The sequence below is a fragment of the Mesoplodon densirostris genome, chromosome 5 (genome assembly GCF_025265405.1).
Source record: "Mesoplodon densirostris isolate mMesDen1 chromosome 5, mMesDen1 primary haplotype, whole genome shotgun sequence".
Classification (NCBI taxonomy): domain Eukaryota; kingdom Metazoa; phylum Chordata; class Mammalia; order Artiodactyla; family Ziphiidae; genus Mesoplodon; species Mesoplodon densirostris.
This window is the reverse complement of record NC_082665.1, coordinates 48757446-48780195: the sequence shown is the minus strand read 5'-3', so window position 1 is coordinate 48780195 and position 22750 is coordinate 48757446. Positions and strand designations below refer to the sequence as shown.

At 36.7% G+C, this 22750-nt stretch overlaps 2 protein-coding genes across 29 annotated transcripts in view; one reads left to right on the top strand and one right to left on the bottom strand.

The window, feature by feature from the left end:
* Positions 1 to 929, top strand: part of ABI3BP (ABI family member 3 binding protein) — a 457010-nt gene extending 456081 nt beyond the window's left edge. For all 25 annotated transcript variants that reach the window (XM_060098691.1, XM_060098690.1, XM_060098704.1 and 22 more), the window contains one exon: positions 528 to 929. In XM_060098691.1, coding sequence (XP_059954674.1) covers positions 528 to 643 — 116 coding nt within the window. In that variant the 3' untranslated portion in view covers positions 644 to 929. The remainder of the gene's footprint in view (positions 1 to 527) is intronic.
* Positions 930 to 2206: 1277 nt separating this feature from the next.
* The window catches only part of TFG (trafficking from ER to golgi regulator), a 37349-nt gene continuing 16805 nt past the window's right edge, over positions 2207 to 22750 (bottom strand). The window contains exons 5-8 of one of the 4 annotated variants that reach the window (XM_060098685.1): positions 17080 to 17247; positions 12572 to 12712; positions 6538 to 6633; positions 2207 to 3029 (exon numbers count right to left, since the gene is read on the bottom strand). In XM_060098685.1, the coding sequence (XP_059954668.1) occupies positions 2650 to 3029; positions 6538 to 6633; positions 12572 to 12712; positions 17080 to 17247 (785 nt within the window). In that variant the 3' untranslated portion in view covers positions 2207 to 2649. Of the gene's footprint in view, positions 3033 to 6537; positions 6634 to 12571; positions 12713 to 17079; positions 17248 to 22750 lie in introns of all 4 variants that reach the window. The other 3 variants (XM_060098684.1, XM_060098686.1, XM_060098687.1) reach the window with 3 other exon arrangements.

Here is a 22750-nt window from a genome sequence, read left to right as displayed (position 1 = left end):
TTCACAGCAAAATTTTTAATCACTTAGTGTAGGGTCCTTGAAGGAAGATTTCATCAAAGTTTAGTTCTGAGAAATTTAGCAATCTTAGACCAACCCCTCTTTTGTTTCCTAACATTCAGTACAACACGCGTTTAACCAGGTAACTTCAGAGACCACCACTAGGCTGTAAAGTACAGAAAGTACACTTTTACGTAGGTCAAAGCGTGTACTGAACTTGGTCAGTTATACTCAAACAAAGCACGAGACCCCTCCAACTCCTGCCCCCTTTCAGCTTTATCTCTCAAATACGACCAACCATCCCATCCTAGCTTATTAAGGCAGATGTCAAGGAGTTTCAAGTGTCCCTGATGTTTAGCTAGCCACTACCACCTCAGGAAAGACACCAGGGCCTCTCTTACTATCCTTTTTCTAAAATACTCTGCTTCACCTAGAGTAAGCTTCAGGCATTCAACGACACCCTTCAACCTATGAGCACTGAGGACAAAAACATATCATAGCAGCTATTAAAATTAATTATTTTCTCTCAGGCTATTTCAGAGCAGTTCGCCAGGAACCTGTCCAATTTGGAGAAATTGGTGGTCACACCCAAATCAATTATGTCCAGTGGTATGAATGTGGGACCACAATTCCTGGAAAATGGTAGATGCTGCAATCACGTTCCGAAGTGCCTTCTGTTTCATCATGGCAAAAAATAATTGGAAACAGTATGGTGTTTGTCACATGCATTTAAAGCTCTTATGTTTACTATGTATAAAAGTTTAAAATCTAATTAATGGCAATATTAGATGTTTCCTAGAAAGATTGCTAAGAATATTTATCAGGTTTTACAAAGTCATTTAAAGAAAGCAAAATATTGACATTAACAGAATAACATTTTTGGGGAAGCTGGCTCCCTATTCATGGTATTTTAAGAGATCATTTGTATATTATTTATCACACTGTTGTAATGATGTTTTGAGATACTTTTATAACAAAATTAACATCAAAAAACTAATATACTTTTAAAAAATACTTACTATTATTGTGTATTCTTCCTACTGGTGAGTTAATTCCATAAACTTCTACTTGGTTTAACTTATTAGATCAAATTATCTTCAGCATATATATCTGGGGGGAAAAGGTGCTAATATTCACATGTTTATTTAAACTTCAACTTTTTAGCAACAGCTGAGTATCTTTTCTGAAGCGTTTAAATAGTTAACCATTCATGACAGTATACATTTCCTCAAATACCTGCAAATTATTGAAAAGATTTTGTTTGAATCAGTAAATTTCCTTTCAGTTATAAATGGAATTGAGAATTATATATAGCGTTTCAAAATACATATTTTTTTCTTTCTCTACCCATAAACGTTACAATGTCTGAATGTTCTTTGTCAAACTATCCCTTTAAGCAGTTGTGTTCCTACTGTTTTTAATATAATTCTAATCAAGCTGTATACAGAGACTGACTGTAAAGTCTAAGCACAAAAGGATAATGCATGATGAGATCCCTGCCATTTTATAGGATATTTACTATATTTTTACACAGAAGATCTCTAGGGAATGAATGTATCAAAGGCTGTTTTCGTAATTCTGTCTAACCCAACCTGTAATGAAAATCTGACTCGTTTTTATGTAAAAAAAAAAAAAGGATTTTTCTCCTTCATTTGGGGAGGGAGATGGGAATGCTGCATTGTTGCCCTCATCCTTGAAGGACCTTTCTGTGCTTACCACCTTTCACCATGCTTCAGTTTTATCAATACATTTTATATTTTTCATTTTATATTTTTCAAACAAGTATAAACTCTGCAATAAAGAGATGTAGTTTTTTTAAGACCGAGTTCTTCATTTCTGAATGGTTCATTTCTATAAGGAAAATCACAAGTTATTTAGGATCTACCAAACCCCCCTTGTATCTTTTAATAAATACTGTATCTATCTATCGTGTTTGCTTATATGTAATGCTAATCTATCTTCTTGTGAAATCTATTTTAGTTTAGTTTCATTGTTTTAAGCCAAAATCAGGACAAAATTCAGCAGCACTGTGCTTCTCTGCATAGAAAGGCATAAAAGATAGAAGGTCTATACTTCATTTTAAGACTAAAACATCAATAAGGATTTGTGGGTTTTTTCTCATTTATATACATACATATATATATATATATGTGTGTATATATATATACAAACACATATAGTGTCAATGACTAAATTACAAGACCACTAATGGATTCAATCATCTTTCTTTATTAACCTATCAATCAATGTTTGTTACATTTATACATAATATCTAGTCTTCGCAAAGGGATCTACTTTTAGTACATCATGTTAATAGTAAAAAGCCAAGTAAGATGGCTGAACTTCAACCTAGCATTTTAATATCCTCTGGACAAGGCAAGCTAGAAAGTCAATCACTTTGCACACATGTAAGAGTAGTGTTCCAAAATAACTAAGGAGCTGCTACAATTTTAAGCAGGGGAGGAAAAAAACTTTCATTTTGGTCTTTTTTCTTCCAGCAAATTAATTTTCAATTAACAGCAACAATGATATCATAAAAAAATGCTCTGCTTTTTAAACTTGTGAACTTCAATACAAATTAAAAGAGTAGTATTGGAGTCTTTTGGGAGGCAAACAGCTAGCAGCTACATTCATCAGTGTAACTGAGCCTCCTTATCGATAACCTGGTCCAGGTTGGGTATAGCCCTGACCAAAGGGAGGACGGCTACGTGCATAAGGGTTAGACCCACTCGGAAGAGGGGTCATGGTACTCCCAGGAGGTGGAGTGAAACCTGGTCTTGGTTGATAAGCCCCGGGTTGGCTTGGAGCCATTCCAGGTTGTGAGGCAGCGGCCACAGTGTAATTAGTGGGCTGAGAAGTTTGGGTAGTGTAGGTCTGTGGAGGGTAACTGCTCGCCTGGTACTGCTGTGGCGGCTGAGCAGCAAGTTGCTGAGGCTGACCAGAGAAGGCAGGAGCTGGTGCCTGGGAAGCTGGCTGCTGGCCATATCCCTGGAACTGCTGAGGCTGCTGGGGTCCAGTCTGCTGACTGTAGCCTGCTGAAAAGGCAAAACGTACATATCTTATTTTTCCTTTTGGTGACCATTTTCCAGAGAATTAATCTTACTGTTATGGACAAAAAAATGACAAGAAATTTAACAAACTTAATCCTAAGTATTTATGCAACAAGTAGAGTAGCAGAGTCTATATTTCAAGACCACATAGTATCCAAGAAGCACTTTCTAGATAATTTTGCAAACCCTCTAAAATTAAAACTGCTATATATACTTCTTCTACTTCAATTCCTCCTACACTGTATAATCCCTGAGAGCAAATTCCTGTTCTAGTGTAACTCCCAGTATATAGTAGATGTTCAAATGATAAATGTAGGAATTAATGCGAAAGCTAGTCATTATTAACCTGGTTCTGAGGGGCCTGTTTAATAACAGTACCAAATAAAGACACATTTTATTTGTAGAGAATGAATATTTTTAAATGAAACAATGGTGCTACAAATACATCTTATGTGCTAATGAGATGCTTTAAGGTTTATTCACTCTATAAAAACTAAGCCATTTAAGAATAAACATTAAGTGCCAATTTTCACAATCCTTAAAATCTTTCTTTTAGATTTGGTATCTGCTGTTTTTGCCTTTACAATTCAAAATTCTGGCTTAGTAGTAACAATGTAACACACAGAAAGCATATCATATTGCCCCACAAAAATCAACATCTATATTCATTAGTTACTAGGATGTAGTCTTTTAAAATAAAAGGTCTGCTTCACTAAAAACTTTTATCTCTACCATGAAACACACCTGCAGCTACTTGCAATGAAACCTCTCCATTGACTGGAATCCTGTCAGCATTAAATACCAGATACATAAGAAAATTATTAAAATATGTACAACCCTGCATTTAAAAAAATAAAAAGGATTGAATGAATTTGAGTATATTCTGAACTCACCTTGAACCTGGGTTCAAAATTTACTCATGAAAGAAACCTTTCTGACATAGTCCATGAATAAAACTGGAAAAGGTCACAGAGGGAAACTGCCAAACCAGCAGAGTGTCAAAGATGGTCCAATGTTACCACCACCACTTACAGTCTCCAAGCAGAGTATTTAGTTGACTATTTCCATATCTCCCAAATTCAAGTTAATAGGACTAGCAGGATCAGAAATACAGAGATAATAATTTGAAAAGAACTAAACTTTACTCAGTGAAGACCCTGACGAAAATCATTAAGAGCAAGCTTAATTTTTAATAAGTAAATCAAATATCTAATGCATTTTACTCATGGCAGTATCTAAATACTGAACTAAAGTCAATTCATTATGAAACCTTGATGTCATACAATTTCTCCTATCCGCTACATGAAATTTTTTTACTGTAAGTTTTTGGAGAAACAGAAGGACTCAGCTTTTATACTGAAAATATCTATTCGACTTAAGATTGTGAGCAATAAAAAAAGCTGTCTTCTCATCCTGGCAAGTGAAATCTAAACTGGCTTTTTAACAGCATCTGGGGACAACCATATCTACTTTTCAAGAGAAGGAATAACCCCTAAGGGCCTAAGATGCTGTTTCATTAGCAACCTACTAGTCTTTGACCATAATATAGCAATACCTCTATATGTATATACTCTCCTCCTCCCACCACCATCCCCTCCCTTGAAAAACAAAATAAATGAGTAACTTTGGTGCAAATCGCCAGAAATGGCAAGAAATGGAAATTCTGTGGTTCTTTGAATAAATGAATTTTAAAGAACAAGGAGTCATATGGTCCACAAAGCCTAAAATATTTACTATCTAGCTTTTTATGGCAGAAAAGTCTGCCAACCCCTGGTCATGGTTGGAGAATGTAGAATGATATAGGGAAGTAATTAACTACAAAGTCAAGGGTACTGGGTTCTGGTCTGGTTCCCCCACTAAATGGCTGCATGTCCTTTGATGCATCACAACTCTCTGAACCCTAGTTGTCTCATTTATAAAATGAGTGGGTGGGACAACATCAGTGGTCCCCAACCCTGGTGGCACTTTAGAATGACGTGCAAAGCATTTAAAATAAAAAAGCCCCAGTCCCATCCTCGACCAAATAAAACAAGATCTCTGGGAGTAGAGCCCAGGCACCTGTAACTTTCAAAAAACACCTCTCCAGGTGATTCTGAAGTATGGTGAAGACGGAAATCCCCTGGATTAGGTAACTAGGTCTTTCCCACTCTAACATCTATTATTTCTACAAATTATATAATTTGTAACACAGATTTTCTTTAAAGGACTGCATCCTAAAAATAACCTTCCCCCAATATTATAGTCCAAGTTCAAATTCATTCCACCTATTTTATATAATTAAAAACTAGCAGTTACAGGTTAAATCACTCCACAGCAAATCCAATCCAAATAAAAATTGTTCTTTGTGTTAAAATATGTCAAACTCCAATGGTAGAATTTTATGGTCTAATTCAGGGGGGTCAGCAAAAGTTTTTCTGTAAAGGACCAGATAGTAACTATTCTAGGCTTTGGGGGCCACATGGTTTCTGAAACTTTTAACTGCAGGGGTGGTGTTTGCACCATAAGTTCCAAGCAGATTTAAGGGGAAAAAAAAAGAGCACACACTTGCTTTAAGAATAGTTGTACGCTGTCTTTTGTATTGAGGAAAATGATTAGGCTTTTTTGAGTGGGAGACCCTTAGGCTCACTGGCAGCAGTCTACTATATGGAGCTTCAATCTCAGACTTTTCGATGATACCTAAGTTGATGTTTATATTAAATGAGATAATGTGTACACAAGGGATTGCTAATGAGGTTGACTGTTTTCCCCCATGTTTACTGCATGTTCTTTGCTCATTTTTGTAGAGTTAATCTTACTACTTTTCTAAAATTACAGTTGAAATTTTGATACTTAAATCTTTGACTGTAAAACAAGAGTTGAACACAAAATTCTCAGATATAACGTAAAAATTACCTGAATTATAACCACAGTATTCAAAGCTACACTGAGAGATTTTTATGTTCTTAGTTGCCTGAATTACGTTTTACACAATTCTACTTTTATGGCCTGTTTTTGATATTCCTACATACTTTTGGGAGATTTAAAAACCTATGTAGCTTAATTTGGTTCTTATTTAATAAGACCACCTCTTTACATGTTCCATGGAAAGTTCCATGAGGGAACTGTTAATGCTTTTACAGGTACTAAGAGTACACTGGGATAATGTGTTACATATAATGGAGGAAAAAATGTTGCATTTTTGTAGCTCTACATCACCCAGCAGGTAAGTTATCACATCAGTAGGAGGTAACTTTGTATTAAAATCTTTTTTATACTACAGGTTATTACTGAATCATCTACTATGATTGTAAGTTTTACCTGCCCACTGGAAAACTGAAATGGTGATTTACAGTAAAAATTTTTACGCAAAATATTTAAAAATAAATAAAACAAGTATTATTCCCCCCCCCAAAATAAATACTTAATACCTACTATAACAAATCAAGGAATTAGGGGGAAAGAATTAAAGTTTCTTGAGCACAGAGACAGCTCCCTCTGGACACCCGCTCACCTGCATACTGAATGCCGTACTGCTGCGTCGGCTGGGGGGGCACCTGTGGCTGAGTGCCGTAGCCAGCCTGCTGTGGGTACTGCTGGTACATCTGCCCTAAAAGAGACAAGACAAGGCAAAGAGGCAGGTTTCACACGGCAGAAGAGAAACGCTTTCAAAGCACATTTAATTCTCTCCCCATTCACACACATAAACACACTGAGAACCAAAACACAAGAATGTGTTTGTTCCTCTCTAACTGTCATGAAGAAGAGAAGAATGAACAATTTAACAAGTGTGGCCACTCTGCTGTGGAATAACTGCAGAGAACTCTAATCGGCAGCAAATAACATGAGTGGTTATTTCAGAAATTCCAGAAAAACTAATGTTTTCAAACCCAACTGCCAACAGATATGTACTACTAATGTTCAGTAAAAATCAATAAATAAAAACTTGAGGAAAGGGGCAAATACCATTAATAGCTCCTGTGATTTCCAAACACATAAGAATTTACTGGTTCACGTCTTTATCATCTCTACTACTTTACAGTTGTTCTAATGGTGGATTTAGCTAGATCTAATGCCTAGAGAGCAATAAAACTTGCACTGTAATATCTAGCTAGAATTTAAATTTTTAAAAAATCTAGCTAGTATTTAAATCTTTAAAACAACTTTATGTTGCTGAATCTTTAAAAAATATTCAAACTACCTGCTGTTAATCAAAAGACAACACATAAATAGCATACTTTTGGCGGAAAAAGACAATGACTGAAAAAAAGTCAATGCATTATCTAGTGCCATTCAAACTGAGATGCAGGAGGCAGCTAGTGCTCACAGGTTGCGATCCCAGGATAGAACCCACGCTACTGGACTGGGTGCCCAGCTCTACGTACTGCAGCACTAAATGAGCTATGACCTTACTGATAGCCAGATTATTTCCTAGCAAGCAGTGGTATGCTTTTTATGATAGAAATAAAATTTGCTTAACTATTTTTAAGCTATTAATCCTCTTCCCAAATACAACCAAAAACTGACAAAAAGTTTCTTAAATGCTTTCTTAATGGTTCAAGATTTATCAATACCACAAAAGGTAGTACAGAAGTTAACCACCTTTTAGAAGATACTGCCTTAATCCTAGATTGTATTTCATAACTAAATTTTAGAATGGAAGTGGCCAGAATCTGGTACAGAAATATAATCAAAGGGGAGGAATATGCATAGCATTTGACAGTGGGTTCTAATTCCTAGAGATCAGAAGCATTAACTCTACAAAACAAAAATGAGCAAAGAACACACAATGAATACATAGGGGAAAAAAAAATCAACCTCACTAGCAATCCTTTTTTCAGTACAGAAAGATCAAGCAACTTACCTGGGGTCAATACATCACAGCTAGTAAGAATCATCACCAGAACCCAGGCATAACTCTAGAGCGTTAGCTTAAAAGGAGTTTTGTACATGTTATCTTGTTTAATATAAACATTAACTTAGGTATCATCGAAAAGTCTGAGATTAAAGCTCCATGTAGTAGACTGCTGCCAATGAGCCTAAGGATCTCCCACTCAAAAAAGCCTAATCATTTTCCTCAATAAAAAAATGACAGGGTACAACAATTCTTAAAGCAAGTGCATGCTCTATTTTTTTCTTAATCTGCTTCGAACTCATTGTGAAAATGCCAACCCTGTGGTTAAATACTATCTCTACAAAGTATTTCTTTTACTTGTTTTAAATACACTTCATTCAAGTCCAAAACAGGACTCTCACTCTCTGTCACAGTATTCTGAAAATTAAGAAGTCTGTGTTCAGTTGTAAACAATGAAGAACAACTTGACATACTTGAAGAAGGAGAGAGCTACAGGATATATTAAGCGAAAAAGCAAGGTGCCAACAGAGTTTAGAGTAAGCTATGATCTGAGGGAAAAAATATATATAAGCTACGTTTTGTGTATTATATTTTCAGAAAGAATCAATGGTAGAAAAAAGTAAAAGCAGTAAAACATATTACCTAGGGAGAAAGAGAATAGGATGAAGCAAAGAGTAATGGTAAGGCTTCTAGGACTATACTTTGTGGCATAGATTGGTAGCCAGCCTCTATGATGACCCTCAATGACTCCTGCACATGTATAGCATATGATGAGGGGTTGGTATCCTTTACATTTTTAGAAATTAGAAAGATTAACTCCACAATACAAAAATTAGCAAAGACCAAGCAATAAACACATGAGTATTCACTCTCTTGTGTAGTCCCCTCACACTGAATAGGGCTGACCTCTATATCATTAGAATATTGCAGAAATGACAATGACATTTCTGAGGACACGTCGTGAAAGACAACCATCTCCTATTACTGTCTTGATCATTCACTCTGGTGGAAGCTGCCTGTCATGAGGTCACCCAAGCAGCCTATGAGATCCATGTGGTGAGGAAATGAAGCCTCCTGCCAACAACCATGTGAGGGAGTCATCTTCAAAGTGAATCCTTCAGTGCAGGTTAAGCTTCAGAAGACTGTAAGCTCATGAGAGACCCTGAGCCAAAACCACCAAGCTAAGGGTCTCCCAGGTCCCCGATTCTGAAACTGTGAGATAATAACTGTTGGTTGTTTTAAGCATCTATGTTTTGGCATAAATTGTTAACATAGCAATAGTTAATTAACATACATAGTTTTGACTTTAGAAACATGTAGGGTTGACAGCTATTAAAAAAAAAGACTTAAGACACACAATCAAATGGAATATGTGAACCTTGTTATAAGACTCCTAATTTGAACAAGCCCCCAACTGTAATAAAGTAACTATGAGACAACTACAGAAATTCAAATATAATGTGTTGACATTAAGAATCACTTAATCGGGCTTCCCTGGTGGCGCAGTGGTTGAGAGTCCGCCTGCCGATGCAGGGGAGACGGGTTCGTGCCCCGGTCTGGGAGGATCCCGCATGCCGCGGAGCGGCTGGGCCCGTGAGCCATGACCGCTGGGCCTGTGCGTCCGGAGCCTGTGCTCCGCAACGGGAGAGGCCGCAACAGTGAGAGGCCCACATACCGCAAAAAAAAAAAAAAAAAAAAAGAATCACTTAATCACTTAAACCACATGGAAAAGAATATGAAAAAGAATATATATACATATAACTAAGTCACTCTGCTATACAGCAGAAATTAACACAACATTGTAAATCAACCATATTCAGTAAAGTTTTAAAAAAAAGAATCACAATATTGTTATGTATAATAGTGATATGGTGATTACATTAAAAAGAAAAGAGTATCATTTAGACATGCATACTAAAATAATTGAGTGAAAAGAGGGGAGTGGAAGAGATGAAAAAAGAATGCTAAAATATTAGTAAGTGTTGAAGCCATGACAGAAACATGAAGAGTTGATTATTCTATCTCTACTTTTGCATGTTTCAAAATTTACATAATAAAAGCTACTTTAAAAGTCTACTCAGCTTATCCATTTTATTGACATATGATTTACAGATTTCAATTATATCCTTGTCACCTTTTTAGCTTGTCAAACAGCAATACTTCCTAGCCTTTGATGACTTTTAGTGCTCTTTTCTGTATCCTTGCCACTTTTTTATTATGTTTTTGGCAACTACTCTAGTGCACATAGCTTTCCAGTAAGAGGCACCTGCCTTAGGCGAAAAAGGATAATACTGTCCATTCTGTTTCTTTTCATGAAGCTTAATATTTTGTTGATCCTTTTAACTGAACAACATATTAAGACTAAAATCCTTGGGAAAAAAATTTACAAATCCAAGGCCCCTTTTATGGAATTTAGATAATAACTCAGAATTATTTACTTTATTTTAGATTATTTCATATTCTGTTCTAAGAAATTGCTATTATTAATTATTAGTAGTAGATTTTTATGTTGATTATTCTGCTGAAATTATAACCAGCAGTTGATCTAACTAACTGGTGATGCCAGGGACTCATTATATATCATACGTCAAAAAGTATTCATTAAAGTAGCCTGTAATTCATCTTGGGAATCTGTAAATGACTGATACATTAATCTAGAGCTGTGCTATCCAATACAACAGGCACTAGCCACGTATGACAACTAATAAACACCTGAAATGTGGCCAGTCTTAACTGTGATATGCTGTACATGTTTTGAAGTGTTTCAAATTGATGTCACACCCCAGATTTCCAATATACAGCATGAAAACCAAAATGTAGAACATTAATAACTTTTTAATAATGATTACAAGTTGATACACTGGATATACTGGATTAAATAAAATGTATAATGGAAATTAATTTTACCATTAAAAAATTTTTTAATGTGGCTAATAGAAAATTTTAAATTACATGTAGCTTCCATGGTATTTCTTTTAGACAGCACTGATCTAGAGATTTACCTCCACAATGCTAATCTATTGACTGATGTCACATTAATAACTGTACAAATTTTTCATTACAATGTACATTACAATGTTTTAATGTACACTAAAAAGTAACGGCTTTAGGAAGGAATACAATTAATGCCACCCTAAAGAAATTCACTTCACACCAAATGGTGTCAACCTGATGCCTCTAGAAAAGGGAACTTGGTTGCTGGGGGTCAGAAGTGGGAAACAGCATTTTCTAATTTCCACTGTATATCCTTTTATATTACTAAAGTTTTATCTATTTGAAAATAAATTTTCCACGAAAACAAACCCCTGATAAAATAATTTGAGATATTGTTAGCAGAGCCTTAAATCCCATTCCTTTATGAGTGAACAGCAAACATTATTTGGTACAATTACCCTTCCAACTGTCATCCTACAACAGTATACATGGCTTAAAATAGGATTTTTTTTTAAAAGCGATGTTAGTTCATCTGATATAGCCATTAAACTCCCATCATATCCAAACTCTGTTTCTTCCTCCCTGTTTCAGACACATCTGCCTCAATTCTATCTTATTCCAGTTCTGGCAGTTGCATCTTGGTACAAAGGAAAGACTATGACTAAAGTTTGTTGAGAAGAGGCTGTAGCAGTAAGAAATTCTTCCCAAACCACCCATTTGTCAACAAAATGCCACCTGCCAATCTCTATCACTATCATTTATCCAATGGGACAAACCTAAAAGTACCACCACAGAATAAGTAGAAATCTATTACAAAACTGCTCGGTTCATTTTAGACTGTTTTGGGGGGTTTATTTGTTTTGTTTTAATGTGATTAATAAACTCAGTCACTTGCTTCTCGTGCTGAAAATACATCCTGTCATACCACCTGGCCCCTTTACGCAAATAGAGCACCACCTGGTGATTGTTTTAAAGTAAAACATAGGGCTTTAAAGGGCCTAACAAGCATGGGCAATTCAAAGAAGTAACATTTTGACATCTAGAAGGAACCCTAGATGAGTAACCCCGAGGCCACGTTCTGCAGAGCTCCAAGGGTTTCAATGAGGCACCTCAGTGTCTGCTATCCTGAGCTTGCGGCCCCTCAATCCCCTTCAACAATGGCAGTGACCCCTTACTTGTTTTAAATACTGAGCTTTTAAGCTCTATTTCATTCAGGACTAAAGACCCTCTTTTAAAACCACTGATTTAGTCCAATTTTCACAATTTACGGTGGGAGAATATAAAAACCCAGAGAGATTAAACTGCTCATCCGAGAACACATCATTTAGAGAAGAAAAGTTTGATTTAAAATACATTTGCTTTTTCCACAAAAGACATATTGCTAACTGCACAAAAATATAAATGGCTATTTATCTTTCAAAAAAACTACTTAACTAATGTTATGCTTTACCTCTATTTTTTAAATTACAAAAATAATACAGTTGCAAGAGGGGAAGGCAGAAGGGAATAAAATAGCACCTAAATATTATGCTTTAAACATTTTTAGGTTTTTTTCCTTTCCAATAATCAGAAGCATATCTGACATTGTTCTATTTGGTTTTTTTAACCCAAAAGTATACTATGTCAGTACATCAAAAATTTTTACAACAGTGTTCATAGCGTGAATGCACATGTAAGCTTTTCACCGTTACCAACAACGCCATAATAAACGTTTCTGCACATGTACCTTTCCGCACATGTGCTCTAAGCTCTATTTTACCTTCACTCTGACCTGCTTGAGTCTGAGCTCCTGTATATGGTGGCTGCTGTGGCTGAACTCCTGGTGGGTGAGCTGCAGAGGAGGAGGAAGCAATGCTGTCGGGAGTTCCTGAACGGTCTTCGGCAGGAGCACTGGGTGGCCCTGGGTGGTCATGAAAAGTCAGCTCAGTTTCTAATACAAGACCTGTCCCCAACAAGCTCAATAATAAGTTTGGTTAAGAGACTAAAAATAAAAGTACTATAGAATAAGCACAACCCAAATGCAGCCTTATATATTGACGTATATACTTTTTTCCTTTGCTCCAATCTCTCAAGAATCCAAAGCTACAACTGGAAATCCTTCCCTGTAAAGTGTGGAGTGCTACATTCCTGAGTCCTAAACTCCCCCTGCAAAAACCAAAACTCACCTCTGCGATAACAGTATCCACCACTTTATGTAATCTATTTTTAGATCAACCAAAAGTATCAATTCATTTTAAAAAAAATAAATTTATTTATTTATTTATCTATTTATTTTTGGCTGCGTCGGGTCTTTGTTGCTGCGTGCCGGCTTTCTCTAGTGGCGGCGAGCGGGGGCTACTTTTCGTAGTGGTGCACAGGCTTCTCATTGCGGTGGCTTCTCTTGTTGCAGAGTATGGGCTCTAGGTGCGTGGGCTTCAGTAGTTGTGGCTCGCAGGCTCTAGAGTGCAGGCTCAGTAGTGGTGGTGCACAGACTTAGTTGCTCCGCGGCATGTGGGATCTTCTCAGACCAGGGCTCGAACCCGTGTCCCCTGCATTGGCAGGTGAATTCTTAACCACTGTGCCACCAGGGAAGCCCTCATTTCATTCTTCAATGGGCCTCCACTGCCCATAAATCAAGTTCAAGCCTCTAGCTTGGCATTCAAGGGTCCAAACATTTCTCACAATTCCTCTTCTCACACGCCCCCTTCAGTTAAACTAACATATTCCCCATTCCCCCAATAGATCTAATACTTTCTCTGCCTCCATTTCATTAATCACTGTTCCCTTCACTGTCCCATTTTCACATATCTAAATAAACATTCCTTAAAACTCAGTTATAACTCCACACTTCTAGTAAGGCTTCTTCACCCATAAATACTTTTCTCCACTTGTGAACTTCTATGGAGTATACTTTTATTAAGACCCTTACCAACTTCTACTTTGTATTTCTGAAGAGGCCTCATCTTCCCTCTTAGACTTGGAGCTCTTTTGGCCAGGTCCCTTTCTGATTCCTTCCATCTGCCTCACAAGGCCTAGCTCTCTTACACATGGAACCACTCAAAATTCTTCTAAAATAATGAACAAAGAAGTAAATGGAGAGAATTTGCTACAGCTCCAATACTGTAACAGGCAAAAAAGACATTCTGAAGATAACTGTAGATTATAGATATGTTTACTTCTTTAAGTTCTTTTTGTTTGGGCAATATAGAAGAATGGTTAAAAGCACAACTTTTGGAGCCAGACTGTCTAGGTTCAAATCCCAATGCTGCCACTTAGTAGCTGTGTAACTTTGGGCATGTTACTTGATCTCTTTCTGTGCCTCAGTTTCCTCATCTGTACAGAAGAAATACTAATTCCTACTTCATAAGGTTACTGTAAGGATTGTGAGTTAATAAGAGCTTATAGCAAATACTTATAAAAGTGGTTATGGGGGAGGGGCAAGAAGTGTAGGGGATTAAGAGGTACAAACTATCAATATTATATATAAAATAAGTAAACTACAAGGATATATTATACAACACAGAGAATATAGCCAATGTTTTATAACTATAAATGGAGTATAGCCTTTAAAAATTGTGAATCACTATGTTGTACACCTGAAACTTTATATAATATTGTACCATCAACTATACCTCAACAAAAAATATTAAAAAAAGAAATATATTAAAACATTATTTAAATATATTAATATATTTAATATAAAATATATTAAAACTGAAAATTAAAAAATGATTATATAGCAAGAGCTTATAAAAGTGAGTATCACTTAGAAAGCTCCACATAAGTACTTGCTATTACTAGCAGACTAATTTCCCTGAGGGCCAAACCTCTATCCTTTGCACTGGTATATCCCAGAACTTAGCACTGTATTAGAGGCACATAGTTGGAAGCTGATAGTCCAGATATTGATGAGAACCTAAACTAGGATAATGGTAGTGGTAACGCAAGAGAAACTGATGACTGCCAGAGTAAAATGGACAGTCGCACCTGCGTACCACCATTTCACTGATATTTATCAACATGTAGACAAATAAATACATACACACGTCCCTCCTAAGAAGGGTAACACAGATAACACAAACACACTATGTTATTATCCTAAAAAAATACTACTTCGACTCCTCTTTTCTTCCTTGTACATAAGCTATTAGTTAGTGTTGCTTTTCCTATCATAATAGTTCATCCCTCCATGTACACATTCACTACTGTAGCCAAGTTTTTCACATCATAACCTGAGTAACTTTACAAAGTATCCTGGCATTTTCTATGTGTACAGTTCTTCCTACTTCAATTCAACATACAAAGCTACCAGAAAAATGGTCTTCAAATATAATATGAATCACAGTAATCATATTAGTCTGGTCTATACTATATTCTAATCAAAAATTTTAAGCCTGACCTCACATGTAACTATTTACTCCCTCTATCTGGCCTATCTTGAAGTCTTAAATATTACAAAGCTGTAATATTAACTCATATTTCAGTTGCTCTAAAAATGTGTTTTTCAGATGGACCACTTATGTGATGTCTTCTTTTGCCAAGAACATACATCACGTACAAGTATTCGCCTCTCTTTTTCAGAATGTCACACAATTCTCTTTAATAAATAGTCCCATAAAAGTCTCAAAAGGATTTTTTCTACTAATTTTCTTTTTCTATCTTTCCAGTTACTGATAATGGCAAAGTAAACTGATCAGGTAAAACCTCCCACAAAAAACTTAAAAACCTGGACAAAATAGAAGAAAACAACTATTTGAAATGACTAGAGGTCAGCCAAATGTCAGCAGACACCAAGAGTTTGCCCCCAGTGGAATTACAACAGGTGAGAATTACAAACCCCAACCTCTGCAGCTCCAACAACAGAAAACTGATGTTAACTTCATGGTTGGTCAAGCAGCCAGAAATGTGAGGGGAAAAGCCCTTGAGTAAGAGTCACTGAAGGAATGAGACCTAAAATATGAGTATAAGCTCAGTCCCAAACCCCCAGCTGACCATGGGGGTAGGAGGGGAGAGGGTGACACCAAGAGGGCACAGAAGAAAAAGCAGCACACCTAGAGCTGAAAGGACTTAGCAGAGCTGTCAGCTGCTATAATCCCAGGAGGAAGGAGTAATTTGAGTAAATACTAGAGCAGCAGTAACAAAAAATCCTCACAAGAACCTAAAAGAATCCCAAGTCTTTGCTGAAATAGCTCAGCTGGGAGAGTATTAGACTGAAGAATACCAAGTTATTAGAACATATTAACCACAATGTCCAGTTTTCAATCAAAAACTGTCAGATGTGCAAAGAAACAGGAATATGTGACCCATACTCAGTTTCCCCTGAGGGAAAGAGCAGAAGAAACTGACTCCAAACAGGCCCAGATGCTGGATGTAGCGAACATTTCAAAGCAGCTTTATAAATAATTTTAAAGAATTAAATAAAAGTACCTTCAATGAATTAAAGGGAAATACAATCTTAATGAATGAAAAGGTAAGAGGTAAGAAATCTTAACAGAAAAAACTAACACTATAAAAAGAACCAAACGGAAATTCTAGAGCTGAAAGCACAATAACTGAGAGGTAAAATTCACTAGAAAGGTTTAATAGCAGATTGGAAGTGGTAGAAAAAAATCAGTGAACGTGAAGAGTGATCAACAGGAATCATCCAATCCGAAGAACAGAGAGAAAAAAGAGTGAAGAAAAATGAACCTCAGAGAGCCGTGGGACAATCAAGCTCTCCAGTGTACGTGTAATTGGAATGCCAAAAGAGAGAAAGCAGAAAAAATGTTGAAGAAATGATGCCCAAAATATAAAAAGAAAGCACAGTATAGATGCTGTTTTAAGGTTAAAATCATTCAAATAAAAGCAGTTTCTACACTAAATTGAACCAGAAATCTTCATTTAAATTGCCTTAGTTTAAGATCAAAAGAGTAAGATATCAAATATAATTTAAACCCAGCAACACATCTGAAATAAGATTATAAATGACTCAGATTTTTAGAAAAATAAACCCTCTGAATTCTACTTCTGATAAAATTTACCTGAACCAACAGAAGTTAGTCTTTAAAGAGGACAGTTCTATTGCCTGGGAGAGGGCATGAGAAAGCTTTGCAGAGTGCTGGAAATCATCTACATCTTGATCTTGTTGGTATTTTACATAGGGTATATACATATGTAAACATTTATTGAACTGAACTCTTAAGATTTGAGCACTTCACCATATCCAAGTTATCTTCCATTAAAGAAGGAAAGAAGGAAAGGGGAGGAAGGAGAGGGGGAATAAAGGATGGGAGGAAGGCACTAACTTACCTGAAACCTGATCATCTGTTAAGCCAAATGCTGACATGACATTTTTATTGATTTCATCTTGGTTTTTTAAAGGATCAAAAGCTGACATACTTGCTGCCATAACCTGAGTAGACTGTTTCCCAGAAGAATCAGAAGCAGCAGGCTTTTCTTCCCTACTATCCACAGTATCTATAAAAGAAATAAGCAAAAACTTGTTTCTATTTTATCTATACTCAATAAGGCCTAAAAATATATGACAGCGAAATATATATGTGCATATACTCTGGAATGTTGAAGGTATCTCTGAAAATAGGATTATAGATAATTTTACTTTCTTCTTTATACTTGTTTATATTTTTGTTTGTAAAATCAGGAAAAAAGGTCAAAAAGAGATGCAAAATAGATAAAATTTTTTGAAAAAGCTATTATGTATGTCCTTGCCTAAGAATTATCAGATGAGAAAAAAAAATACAAGCACCTTTACAGACAGAAACATTTTTACCCTTCTTTTTGAAGACCTATGACCTATATCCTAGTATCAGACTCATACTGTGCACTAATGCTTTATTTTCTAAAAGGATAAAAAAGCTTAACTAAAGTTATGATATCAACTTTTATGTTTTATTTTTACTTGTCTTCTGGTTCATTATTAAATTTCATGGAAACCTCAAGCCAATGCATACTTTTAATTTACTATGTCTTCCTTTAAAATACTTATTACTTACTACAGATAAAACGATAGGTGTCTGAGATTTGCTCAAAATAACATGGGAGAGGTAGAAATGTGTGCAAGTATAGACGGCATGATACTATGAATTGATAATTGTTGAAGCTGTGTGGGTTCATGAAATTCCTTATAGTATTATGCCTCCGTTTATATATGTTTCAATTTTTCCATAATAAAATATTTTGAAAAATAGAATTTTAAACATTATGAGCAGGAAAAATTTTAAACCATGCTTTTCTTCTAAGGATACTAAGGTACTAAACAGGCATTTATACTACCTTGTGAAAGAAAAGGAGTTCAAGGATAACCTACATTTTATAAATAGAAACTTAAGGCCAACATATTAAAAAATTTGAAAACAAAACAAACAAGTTAACGAAAAGAATACTGCTAACCACTTACTCAAATAACAGACAATTATCAATTCCTTTCTGTTACCAACCAAGTAAATGAACATCAGTTATTAGACCATCTCTGTGATCAAGACCAAATTTATCTTGTGAAAAAATGTACGGACTAAGTGGAATATAAGCACACATGGGCTTACAGCTCTCATTTATTCCTATCATTCCTCTACTTACATTAATATTTCCTAAATTTCTGTAAGAAAGCTTCTATAACTACTCCTTTAAAATAAGTCTGCCAGTCATCCATCTTCCTCACCAATTTCCCTCCTCTAATTCCAAGGCCACATCCCAATAGCACATCACACCAATCTTACGATTATTTCCCCTCACACTGCTACCTTCCACGACCTATGCATACTTCCACTTAGGGCAAACTAAATTCACCAGGAAACACAATATACGTCCACTAGCCCACTACTTCTCCAGCAGCTACTGAAGAGCTACTGCTACAGGTCAATCCAGTATTTAAGGTGGCCTACACATCATCTGCCTCATAGAGGAAAGCAAATGTCCAAGCAAGTGTCCAAGGAGTCCATTACAGAGGTAGAGTGCTGAAAAACATAGGTAGCTATATGTTTCTCGGTGAGGGCAAGGCACAGCATTTTAAAGAGCACTGACAGCTGAGTTGTAGTTTTGTTTGGTGAACCAGACTTTCAGTTTCTGATGTAGTTTTTTGGCCTATTTTATGTTTTTTTTTTCTTGAGATTATTAAATTAGAATATGTTCTAAGAGCTTAGAAGCTTAGGAAATTTCATAAAATAGGTAAGCAACCTAAGTACAGGAGAGGAAAAAAAAAAGTTACAACCGTCTATAAAAATAAAGCATAGGGGGCTTCCCTGGTGGCGCAGTGGTTGAGAGTCCGCCTGCCAATGCAGGGGACACGGGTTCGTGCCCCGGTTCGGGAGGATCCCACATGCCGCGGAGCGGCTGGGCCCGTGAGCCGTGGCCGCTGGGCCTGCGCGTCCGGAGCCTGTGCTCTGCAATGGGAGAGGCCATAGCGGTGAGAGGCCCGCGTACTGCAAAAAAAAATAAATAAAGCATAGGGCTTCCCTGGTGGCGCAGTGGTTGGGAGTCTGCCTGCCGATGCAGGGGACGCGGGTTCGTGCCCCAGTCCGGGAGGGTCCCGCATGCCGCCAAACAGCTGGGCCCGTGAGCCATGGCCACTGGGCCTGCGCATCCGGAGCCTGTGCTCCGCAACGGGAGAGGCCGCAACAGGGAGAGGCCCGCGTACCACAAAAAATAAGTAAATAAAGCATAGAATGTACTTTATAGGACATTCCATCCAAAAACAGCAGATTACACTTTCTTCTCAAGTGCACATGGAACATCCTCCAGTACAGATCACATCCTGGCCACAAATCAAGCTTTGGTAAATTTAAGAAAACTGAAATCATACCAAGCATCTTCTCTGACCACAACGCTGTGAGATTAGAAATAAATTACAGGGAAAAAAAACGTAAAAAACACAAACACACAGAGGCTAAACAGTACGTTACTAAATAACCAAGAGATCACTGAAGAAATCAAAGAGGAAATCAAAAAATACCTAGAGACAAATGACAACGAAAACACGACAATCCAAAACCTATGGGAAGCAGCAAAAGCAGTTCTAAGAGGGAAGTTTATAGGAATACAATCCTACCTCAAGAAACAAGAAAAATCTCAAATTAACAATCTAACCTTACACCTAAAGCAACTAGAGAAAGAAGAACAAACAAAACCCAAAGTTAGTAGAAGGAAAGAAATCATAAAGATCAGAGCAGAAATAAATGAAATAGAAAACAATAGCAAAGATCAATAAAACTAAAAGCTTGTTCTTTGAGAAGATAAACAAAATTGATAACCCTTTAGACAGACTCATCAAGAAACAGAGGGAGAGGACTCAAATCAATAAAATTAGAAATGAAAAAGGAGAAGTTACAACAGACACTGCAGAAATACAAAGCATTATAAGAGACTATTGCAAGCTACTCTATGCCAATAAAATGGACAACCTGGAAGAAATGGACAAATTCTTAGAAAGGTATAACCTTCCAAGACTGAACCAGGAAGAAATAGAAAATATGAACAGACCAATCACAAGTAATGAAATTGAAACTGTGATTAAAAATCATCCAAAAATCAAAAGTCCAGGACCAGATGGCTTCACAGGTGAATTCTACCACACATTTAGAGAAGAGCTAACACCTACCCTTCTCAAACTCTTCCAAAAAATTGCAGACGAAGGAACACTCCCAAACTCATTCTACAAAGCCACCATCACCCTGATACTAAAACCAGACAAAGATACTACAAAAAAAGAAAATGACAGACCAATATCACTGATGAATATAGATGCAAAAATCCTCAACAAAATACTAGCAAACAGAATCCAACAACACATTAAAAGGATCATACACCATGGTCAAGTGGGATTTATCCCAGGGATGCAAGGATTCTTCAATATACGCAAATCAATCAATGTGATACACCATATTAACAAACTGAAGAATAAAAACCATATGATCATCTCAGTAGATGCAGAAGAAGCTTTAGACAAAATTCAACACCAATTTATGATAAAAACTCTCCAGAAAGTGGGCACAGAGGGAACCTACTCAACATAATAAAGGCCATATACGACAAACCCACAGCCAACATCATTCTCAATGGTGGAAAACTGAAAGCATTTCCTCTAAGATCAGGAACAAGACAAGGATGTTCACTCTCGCCACTATTATTCAACATAGTTTTGGAACTCGTAGCCATAGCAATCAGAGAAGAAAAGGAAATAAAAGGAATCCAAATTGGAAAAGAAGAAGTAAAACTGTCACTGTTTGCAAATGACATGATACTATACACAAATAATCCTAAAGATGCTACCAGAAAACTACTAGAGGTAATCAATGAATTTGGTAAAGTTGCAGGATACAAAATTAATGCACAAAAATCTCCTGCATTCCTGTACACTAACACCAAAAGATCAGAAAGAGAAATTAAGGAAACAATCCCATTCACCACTGCAACAAAAACAATAAAATACCTAGGAATAAACCAACCTAAGGAGGTAAAAGACCTGTCCTCAGAAAACTATAAGATACGGATGAAAGAAATCAAGGGTGATACAAACAGATGGAGAGGTACACCATGTTCCTGGATTGGAAGAATCAATATTGTGAAAATGACTATACTACCCAAAGCAATCTACAGATTCAATGCAATCTCTAATTACCAATGGCATTTTTTACAGAACTAGAACAAAAAAATCTTAAAATTTGTATGGAGACACAAAAGACTCCAAACAGCCAGAGCAATCTTGAGGGGAAAAAATGGAGGTGGAAGAATCAGACTCCCTAATTTCAGACTATACTACAAAGCTACAGTACTCAAGACAATATGGTATTGGCACAAAAACAGTAATATAGATCAATGGAACAGGACAGAAAGCCCAAAGATAAACCCACACACCTATGGTCAACTTATCTATGACAAAGGAAACAAGGATATACAACGGAGAAAAGACAGTCTCTTCAATAAGTGGTGCTGGGAAAACTCGACAGCTACATGTAAAAGAATGAATTTAGAACACTCCCTAATACCATACACAAAAATAAACTTAAAATGGATTGAAGACCTAAATGTAAGACCAGACACGATTAAACTCTTAGAAGAAAACATAGGAAGAACACTCTTTGACATAAATTATAGCAAGATGTTTTATGACCCACCTCCTAAAGTAATGGAAATAAAAACAAAATTAAACAAATGGGACCTAATGAAATTTAAAAGCTTTTGCACATCAAAGGAAACTACAAACAAGCGAAAAGACAACCCTCAGAATGGGAGAAAATATTTGCAAATGAATCAATGGACAAAGGATTAATCTCCAAAATATGTAAACAGCCCATGCAGCTCAATATTAAAACAAGAAACAGCCCAACCCAAAAATGGGCAGAAGACTAAACAGACATTTCTCCAAAGAAGACATACAGATGGCCAAGAGGTGCATGAAAGGCTGCTCAACATCACTAATTACTACAGAAATGCGAATCAAAACTGCAGTGAGGGGGCTTCCCTGGTGGAGCAGTGGTTAAGAATCCACCTGCCAATGCAGGGGACATGGTGCTTCCCTGGTGGAGCAGTGGTTAAGAATCCACCTACCAATGCAGGGGACATGGGTTCGAGCCCTGGTCTGGGAAGATCCCACATGCCGTGGAGCATCTAGGCCTGTGAGCCACAACTACTGAGCCTGCGCGTCTGGAGCTTGTGCTCCACAACAAGAGAGGCCACGACAATGAGAGGCCCACGCACTGCGATGAAGTGGCCCCCACTTGCCGCAACTAGAGAAAGCCCTCGCACAGAAACAAAGACCCAACACAGACAAAAAAAAAAAAAAAAAAAAAAAAAAACCTACAATGAGGTATCACCTCACACCAGTCAGAATGGGCATCATCAGAAAATCTACAAACAACAAATGCTAGAGAGGGTGTGGAATAAAGGGAGGGCTCTTGCACTGTCGGTGGGAATGTAATTTGATACAGCCACTACAGAGAACAGTATGGAGGTTCCTTAAGAAACT